The sequence below is a fragment of the Triticum urartu genome, chromosome 5A (genome assembly GCF_056163025.1).
Source record: "Triticum urartu cultivar PI428250 chromosome 5A, HENAU_Tu73, whole genome shotgun sequence".
NCBI classification, from domain to species: domain Eukaryota; kingdom Viridiplantae; phylum Streptophyta; class Magnoliopsida; order Poales; family Poaceae; genus Triticum; species Triticum urartu.
Genome location: NC_141877.1, coordinates 454629051 through 454637535, shown reverse-complemented (window position 1 = coordinate 454637535; position 8485 = coordinate 454629051). Strand labels below are relative to the sequence as shown.

Genomic DNA, 8485 nt, shown 5'->3' with positions numbered 1-8485 from the left:
TGTGGTACATAAATACGTTGGCGTTTGTAGTTTCGCCTGTCATTCTCAATAAAATTGAGGGTCGTAAAACATAATATAGACTTTTATGATGCTGCGGTACTCAATCCAAAGAACCGCACTATCCATTAAACTTAACTTATCAAAAGTATAAACATGCTTACCTCAGAAATGGAATCAAAGAAGCATCAAAATAATACACTTAATTAATTGGTGTGTATAATTCTAACATGTTGACAAAATACTTGTAGGTTGTACCGTTCTATAACACACTATTTTTTAATTACAAAAACACATAGACACATATGCTCACATACACAAACGCACACTTATTAACATGCATACATGCACACCTTATCCATATGAGTATCTTTGAGAGACTAGGCCATCAGATTTTAAGATTGATGAAGTCATTCCAAACATCTTATAGTTGACGGATGCATCATACTGTTCAAATAATATTGCCAGAAAGAATAAAATTATTTTAAAAAATACAACCCACACATAAAATTTTATGACACAATACACAAAATTGGGTCGTAGTTCAGACGATCACACGAGCCAGCGCATACAAACTCCCAACAAACTCATAATAAATACGATACATCACAGGCCTCTGTCACCCCCTGAACGATCCAAAGCGACGACGTAGTACAACAATGTGCAAGTGGCAAAATTTCTTGTCGTGATCCCAGGAGGCAAGCCCCCCAGGAGCGCCATCCCAGGAAATATCTCCATTCCGGAGGGGCCAAATCGCAAAACCGGCCGGCTATAAGAGAGGCGCGAAGGGGTCGGCTTAACCACGGGAGTATTAGATTAACCCGTCCCTCTGGTCTACCTCGAGTTAAGCCACACCCTCACCCACTGAGCAAGGCGGAGGAGGAGGAGGAAAAAATAATTATACCGGAAAAGGACAAAGGAATCGCGCCACCGCGGGGAGGAGGAGGAGGAGGCCGTACGGCGCTGCCGCCCGCCGTCGGATCTGCGCCGGCGACTGGTCCGGCCGCCCGAGGAGGAGGAGGCGGCGGCGTCGCTCCGTCCCGTCCCCCGCCTTCGAGCGCCCAGATCCGCCGTCCCGCCGGTGAGTCCTGCAACCTCGCCTCGCGCTGGGACAGTGGTGGGATGGACGCTGTAGTCCGACGGGGATAGTGCGGGCTCGAGATGCCTCTCGGGCGAACCGGAGCTGTGCGTGCCGCTCCTGCGGAAATGCGCATCGGCTAGAGATTTCGCCTTGTTTTGCTCCCGTGTGCGGTTTGGCGCGCGATTTCTCGAAACGTCGTCCGAGGGTTTCAGTCTCTTAGGGTCTGAGCTGTGGGGGATTTGAGAATGCTTGCGATGCGTGCGTGGTGCTGCGTCCTCTGTTACTTTTGTTGGTTTTGTTCAGTCGAAATGTGTGGGATTTTGGGGTTTTTGTCTAATCGATCGGGAACACGCAGGATCCATGCGCGGGTTCGTATGTTTAAGCTGTTTACTCACGAATTTTATCGTGTCAAATCATTAGGAGTGAGTGTGGGATGCGCTACTGCGAGGTTTTATCCGAGCTCCTGCTTTGTCGTTTCCCTAGTAGTATTGTGAAACCATCTAGGCGATCTGAATAATTCGGACTAACTTGTTTTAATCTGGGTACGACCGATTGTTTTGCTGTGTATGTTTTGGTGATGGATATTTGTGAGTTCAGTAATGAAACTCTGAAATTTTAGATCTACCTATGGCTAGTGAACTATACCTACTGAGATCAGTTTAGGAACGACTACTTGCTCTCAACCACTGCCTGCAGATCTACTACTGTTTCTCTGCTATTTGAGTGATCCTTACGATTTTTTTATTAGTTCAGGATAAGGCGATATCTTCTCTTATATGAACTAAAAAAAAGTTTATCATATACAGTCATGAATCATGATCATAAGGATTGTTTGTTGTTATGAGAAGCTGTTTGCAGTTTTGATTGTTCTATTCCTGCCAAGAGTGGGAGCTAGCCTTCTATTTGTGAGTTGTATGCATGCTTATGTCTGAAATTCTAGATATTTGTATCAAATGATGATACTGTATGAATGAAGTTGAGATCTAAAGCCTACTGTCACCATGTGACCGAAATATATTTATTCCTGTCTGGGGTTTATGGTTATTGATTAAGTGAAGATGTGGAATCTAGATGTAAGGGTGGAAGAATTGTCAAGTGTATTTTAACTTTAATATGCTTAACAACTGCCCTGGGTGTATTATGTTAGTACTATTAAGAATTTTATGAAGCCATGCTATCGGCTATTGCTTGTTATGGTACAAGACTTACTAAGAAAACAGAAATACTGAAATGAGCAAACAAGAAGATCCCAAGAGGCTTTGTTTTGTGGCAGCAACTTGAGTCTATTTCCTGGTGTGCTAGACTGTTTAACTCGAAAATTTGCAGAAACTCGTGCCATTACCGTATAATAACATGTCCTTCTGTTTTGCTTCTGCGTCCTTCTCACCAGGATATATGTCCGCCATACTTCCAAAAAAATTCCTGGTTCTACATGTCTAAAAATTTATATCTAGAAAGCTTATCTTGTGCAAAACCTACGTTATTCATGGTTCATTTTTTCTTTCTTATGCAGGGTATCTACCACTGAACCGTGAGTTAAAGTGCTTTCAGTTGATGCAAGAGGGTGTGCATACATCTTCATCTATGGCCTACTATTGATTGCTCTGCAGTGATCAGTTTGAAGTCTTCCTTCTTCCTCTTGCTACGGGAGAGGTGGAAGCAGATAAAGGCAGACAGGCAGCTCAGCCATTCCATGTCCAGGGACTTGGATTGTCCTGTTCAGACACAGATGGCTGTTGCAGTCCTGGATCGGAGTTTCAGCAGTGAATATCCTGCAAGTAGCAAAACTGAGGGGAGACCATTGAGCTGGAAGAGAGTTTTTGTTCAAACTGATAATGGTTCTGTCCTGGGCATTGAACTGGAGAGGGGAGAAAATGCACACTCTGTGAAAAAAAAGCTGCAGATAGCTTTGAATGTTTCCACAGAGGAGAGCTCACTGACCTTTGGTGATCTTGTTCTGAACAATGATCTCAGCAATGTCCGCAATGACTCGCCGTTGCTCCTCACAAGGAATCAGATGCACCGGAGCAGCTCAACACCTTGTCTCTCTCCTACTGGAAACGGCGTGCAACAGCGAGACCGTAGTGGACCCATTGCTATCCTTGGATGTTCAAGCCCTTCCCCTGAGATGAAACAGCTTGCTAAGGATATTGTCAAAGCCATAAGGAATGATGTTGACCCAGTAGCTGTTAACAGTGGGATGGGTGGTGCCTACTACTTTGATAACATTTGGGGTGAACATGTTGCAATTGTAAAGCCAACCGATGAGGAACCATTTGCTCCAAATAATCCTAAAGGCTTTGTAGGGAAGACCCTTGGACAGCCAGGTCTCAAAAGGTCTGTACGAGTTGGTGAGACAGGGTTCAGAGAGGTTGCTGCTTACCTCCTTGACCATGGCAACTTTGCAAAAGTTCCTCCAACCATGCTGGTCAAGATCACACACACTGTGTTCAATGTGAATGCCACTGTTGGCTGCAATCATAAGGTGTTCCACAACAATTCACAGCCCGTGAGCAAGATTGCATCATTGCAGCAGTTCATCCCTCATGATTTTGATGCCAGCGACCATGGGACATCAAGCTTCCCTGTATCTGCTGTGCACAGGATCGGCATTCTTGACATCAGAATCTTCAACACGGACAGGCATTCGGGCAATCTTCTGGTCAGGAAAGTTGGTCCTGGGTCTGACAACTTTGGAGTGCAGACCGAACTCATTCCTATCGACCATGGTCTTTGTCTGCCCGAATGTCTAGAGGACCCTTACTTTGAATGGATTCACTGGCCGCAAGCATCCATCCCTTTCTCTGAGGAGGAACTTGAATACATTGCAAATTTGGATCCTGTAAAAGATGCTGACATGCTGCGCATGGAGCTTCCCATGATCCGCAAGGCATGTCTGCGGGTGCTGGTGCTGTCAACAATATTTCTCAAGGAAGGTGCAGCATTTGGCCTCTGCTTGTCCGAAATAGGAGAGATGATGAGCAGGCAGTTTACTGGGAAAGAAGAAGAGCCAAGTGAGCTTGAGCTTCTTTGCATGGAGGCAAGGAAGTGGGTCGAGGACAGAGAGCTATTTCTTCCAGAAGTTGGAGTTGAAGACGACGATGATGACTTCACCCAGTTCTCTCTTGACGGCGAGGATGATTCAGATGCATTTGAATCACCCTCATTCAGCAGGTTTGGTCCCATGAAGGCAAGCCACAGGAATCCACTGTCAAAGCTAGCCGAGTGTGACGAGGAGGATGATGATGACAAGGAGATGGTGAAGGATGACTCTGACCCCTTGAACGGTATGTTTCCTAAGCTGGTCCCTCCTGTCTCAAAGCTGTCCGCGTCGCTGAAGGGGTTTGGTTTCCATGGGAAAGCTAAACCCTACCGCGGAGGCATTCCGAAGACGAAGAGCAAGGTGGCTGCTAAAACTAACTATAGTGGCGAAGGTAGTATGTATCAGTCTGGAAGCAGGAGCGCGAACGAGATGCTCCCTCCCAGCGCCAGTTTTGTGAAGCTGTCGGACATGGGCTCCGAGGAGTGGACCGCGTTCCTCGACAAGTTCCAGGAGCTCCTCCCGAGCGCTTTCCGAGCACGGAAGCACGCGGCTGGCGCCGGCCCGCGCCCACTGCAGAGGCTGGGAACTTCTTGCCAGTTTTGAAGGTAATGTAGATGCAACCCAGGTGTGCAGGTGTTTTCTTCGCGGCCGCCGGAACGGAAGCAGCCCTACGCGCCTGTAGGTGTGTGTTTGGACTATGGATCGTGGAGAGGAGAAGATTAGAGGTGGTTCGATAAAAATAAAGACCGTCCCCGTTGGCATTTGATCTTCCCCGCAGAGTGTGTCTTCGTGTCTGTGCATAGCTTTAGCTTTTGACATATGGAATGGTTTGTTCTTTCTTTCGTCTGTATATATACGAAGTACGCCTACTACTACCTCGCAACGCCGGGCGCCATCACGGCTGGTGGTGCCCGGTGGTGGTCGTGTTGAGTGTTGTCGGCGCCGCCGCTGTTTCGGCTTCGCCACTGTACCATTTCCGAGACGCTTACCATAATAATAATATAGTATTATGAATATGCACCTGGATGTTGCCACGCATGTGCACGTATATATATCTAATCATCTATCATCTGTTTATGTGTCTACTTCTCTGCTTTGGCGCTTTTGATGCGTGAGTTGTTGAGAGAACATGGGATAGTATGTTGATGTGATACAAGCGAATGATCTGGAGCTTGGTTCGGGTGGTGTCAAAAGGGCCCTCCATGTGCCGTAGAAACTCGCGGGTTGGCTCCGCTGGTTCCACCGTCAGTGCGGACTGACGACTTCCCTCCAGTGTCCAGATGACCAGATGTCGACATGTCTGGTAACGGAAGCACAGATCTATTGACCCCGCCCTCTGCCCGCGACGTATGCACCTGGGAGGTTTGGACTGGACCCTGGGGAGTGTCGTCAGTCTGGTGTTTTCTACACCTGAAGTGACTTCTCCGAGCCCTTCTTTTGCCGTCAGGTTAGGTGGCCGGTCCGCATCACACGCCAGAGTGAGACCATCGTCCTCAGTGGAGGTCCCTTTCCTGCATCTGGACTGTGAACTACAGATGAAAACTGCACCGAAGAAGTCCAAGCCCATCACGTATTAGTAGATCAGAAAACTTCAAGCGAGGACGGTCGTGGGTGCAGTCGTGCAGAAGACGACGTCCGTCGCTCGGTCCAGGTGCAGGATAACAGCAACAGGTGTCTCGGCGTCTCGCTCTCACCGCCCTGATGTGGCTGCCTCCCAATGCTTCGCCGCCGCGCCGTGCGACCGTGAACTCTGATCGTCAAGCTCCTCTATTATTGGCCGGCCCTGTCGTTATCACGGCGCGGCGGCGGCATGGGGAGTTTGCGTGGTCCAGTTCGCCACGGCTGCCATTGGCCGGCCGAGAGCGCGGATGCGGGCACGCAGGCTGGCTGCTACGGCAAGGCAAGGCAGGCAGGCACTTTTCATTGGGTCTGGAAGGATCTGAGCCCTGAGATGGAAGCAACTATGATGATCGGGGCTCTGAGACGTGTAACGGCTACGATGGGCTGACCACCTTGGTCTCAACTCTGAACCCGCAAAGCATTTCTTTACGGCGAGGAGAGGACATACTGCTTGCCACAGCCACATGCTGAAAATCATGAGCTCTGTTTTCTGCAGCTTCAGAGATGAAGCTGCTGACAGACGGATTACAGGCGCCACTACCCCTCCAAGCACGGCGCAACCAAAACTGCCCATCCAACTCACCTCGATCGATCAGTTCCATTGATCGGTCGAGGTTCAGAAATGGGCTCCACGTGCGGCCCGGAGGGTCCCTCCCTACCTAGCCAAGCTAACCATGTGCTAGCTAGCCTAACGCTATCTGTATCTATGTCGTTAGGAGCCGCATCTTCTCGCTTGTGTGGACCGGCAGCTAGCTAGGGCCTCTTCTCCATGAGCTCATCCAACGGAGCGTCGTTGTTGATGGGCCGCCGGCTGTGGACGTCCACGGAGACGGAGTAGTCCATCCTCAGCACGTCGGACGCCATGGCGGCCGCGTCGCCGCCGTGGTGACGATGTCGATGGCCGCTTGCTCCCTGAAGCATGGGCCGAGCAGCTGGCCTCTTGCTCTGTTTACCCTGGAAATGAAACCGCAGCCGTCAGCACATGGCAGGAACTGAAGTTGTGTGTCGACTGTGATGTGGCCAGTGTGACGTGCAAATAATGCCTGTAATGCTGAATCATGTAAAGCGTGCGGCTGCTGAACTTGCCTCATCATGTACAAATTCAGCAGACGCCTGATCTGCTTCTTGACTTGCTCCTGCAACAACAGAAATGGCACGTATCAGCCCATCATTCAGGGTCCAGTGGTTTGCTGCCAGACAAAATAAAATCAGTACAGCTAATTGATTGCCCTTCTCTACGCGACCCATTTGCAGCACACTAATTACAGGCTCAAGTTTGGGTGATGGGGTGGTAGATTTGACAAGAATCTCTACAGTACAAGCAAAGAGCACTAGCTTATTTAACAGACGCGGAGCACTGCACTACCACTATAATTTTACTTCATGATTAAAAACAGAGCTACTACTACTGTACCACTAGCAGTAATCATCAATCAGTGGCAAGAAGCAAGAAGAAGCCTTTGCCTTTTGCCGCGCCTCAGTTATTCTTCGGCGGATGAACCCTGGGAGTGCGGTAATCGGAATGGAGCGGCACTTGGCCGTCAAACTCGCGCCTGCCGCCGCCACTCCTCCTTGGCCCGGCGCTCTCACCGCCTAACCCGACAACGGTAACCTCTACGCTTTTCTTCCCTCCGCGGGCACGGGCAGGGTTTGCACCTGTGTTGCTGGCGCCCACGGCCTCATCCCTCCCCGCTGCTCCATGCCCTCGGGCCGCCATTGCCCTCCGTCCTCTCAGGTGCCATCTCCGGCCGGTCAAGGGCACCGCGTTGTCGCCCGAGCTCTCCTGCATTTTCACGATCGAGAAGCAAGATATCAGCACTCCTCCGCCATTGCTGGCACTGCCACTTGCACGCAGTGTGAGTGTACCGTGAAGGCGTGAACAAGAAGTTACTGCGAAATTGTTTACCGACCTTGTTGTGTGCTTCGGCGGTGGAGGCAGACAGGGAGAGCAGAAGCAGCAGGAGAAGAAGGCTCCCTGCGCGCCTCATGGTCTCCTCTACTTGGCAACAAGGAGCTACCTGCTGGCACCTCTGAGCCGGACGAGCAGAGGGGAAAGGAGAGGTTTAGGTGACAGTGCAGGGGTTTTATATACCAAGGAGGCAGATTAGATCCATCCACGCCACACCGATCAGCTCAGCTCAGCTCCACCGCACACAGCTAGCGATGCTGGTCAAAGGGAGCTGCTGCATATTCAAACCCGGCACCGTCTGACGCGCCCAATATCAAACTGCTGCTGTGTGCGCTTTCCCGTTTCTTAATCCGCGGCCTGTCGCCCGCGCGCGCGCGCAGGCACCGATGCCCTGGTCCCGGCCATGGAGGACGTAGTACAGTACAGAGAACCTCGGGCGATCTCCGGTGCGCGCACGCACGCACGCACCGGCCATGCAGACAGGGGAGGGGGGTACGTGCCTCCCCCGCCGCCTCGGCGCGGCCGACGCGGGCGGAATTGGAAGGCGGGGGGCTTGTTCTTTTCTGTCCCTGGGAATGCGCCGCCATGCGCGCGCGCGCGCCACGGCGAGGCGTGCTTCTGCGGTGCTGGTGGTGGTGTCCTCGGATCGAAGGAGCTTGCGTGCGTGCGTGCGTGGGGTGTGGGTGGGAAAACAATCGTGCGTGGGATCCGGCTCCCCATGGTGCTGTTTTGGTGCTTGTAGGGAGATCGCTAGCTGCGGTATCGGATTCCTTCGAATCAGACGTTTCGCGTGCTACTAGGCACCCAACGTACGTTCGCATTCAGTAGTTTCAGC

The 8485-nt window shown here is 50.9% G+C and overlaps 2 protein-coding genes across 3 annotated transcripts; one reads left to right on the top strand and one right to left on the bottom strand.

The window, feature by feature from the left end:
- The first annotated feature begins 773 nt into the window (after positions 1 to 773).
- Positions 774 to 5137, top strand: LOC125509647 (phosphatidylinositol 4-kinase gamma 5). 2 transcript variants are annotated; one of them, XM_048674664.2, is made up of 3 exons: positions 774 to 1078; positions 2592 to 4365; positions 4441 to 5137. In XM_048674664.2, the coding sequence occupies exons 2-3, from the start codon at positions 2772 to 2774 to the stop codon at positions 4722 to 4724; spliced, it is 1878 nt and encodes a 625-aa protein (XP_048530621.1). In that variant the 5' UTR covers positions 774 to 1078; positions 2592 to 2771; the 3' UTR covers positions 4725 to 5137. The 2 variants fall into 2 exon arrangements, with proteins under 2 accessions (XP_048530621.1, XP_048530620.1); XM_048674663.2 differs by having other exon boundaries at positions 775 to 1078; positions 2592 to 5137.
- A 1055-nt stretch (positions 5138 to 6192) lies between these two features.
- Positions 6193 to 7823, bottom strand: LOC125509648 (uncharacterized). Its single transcript, XM_048674665.2, has 4 exons — positions 7652 to 7823; positions 7398 to 7524; positions 6828 to 6877; positions 6193 to 6695 (listed from the first exon to the last, which is right to left on the bottom strand). The coding sequence occupies exons 1-4, from the start codon at positions 7727 to 7729 to the stop codon at positions 6495 to 6497; spliced, it is 456 nt and encodes a 151-aa protein (XP_048530622.1). The 5' UTR covers positions 7730 to 7823; the 3' UTR covers positions 6193 to 6494.
- Positions 7824 to 8485: the final 662 nt, after the last annotated feature.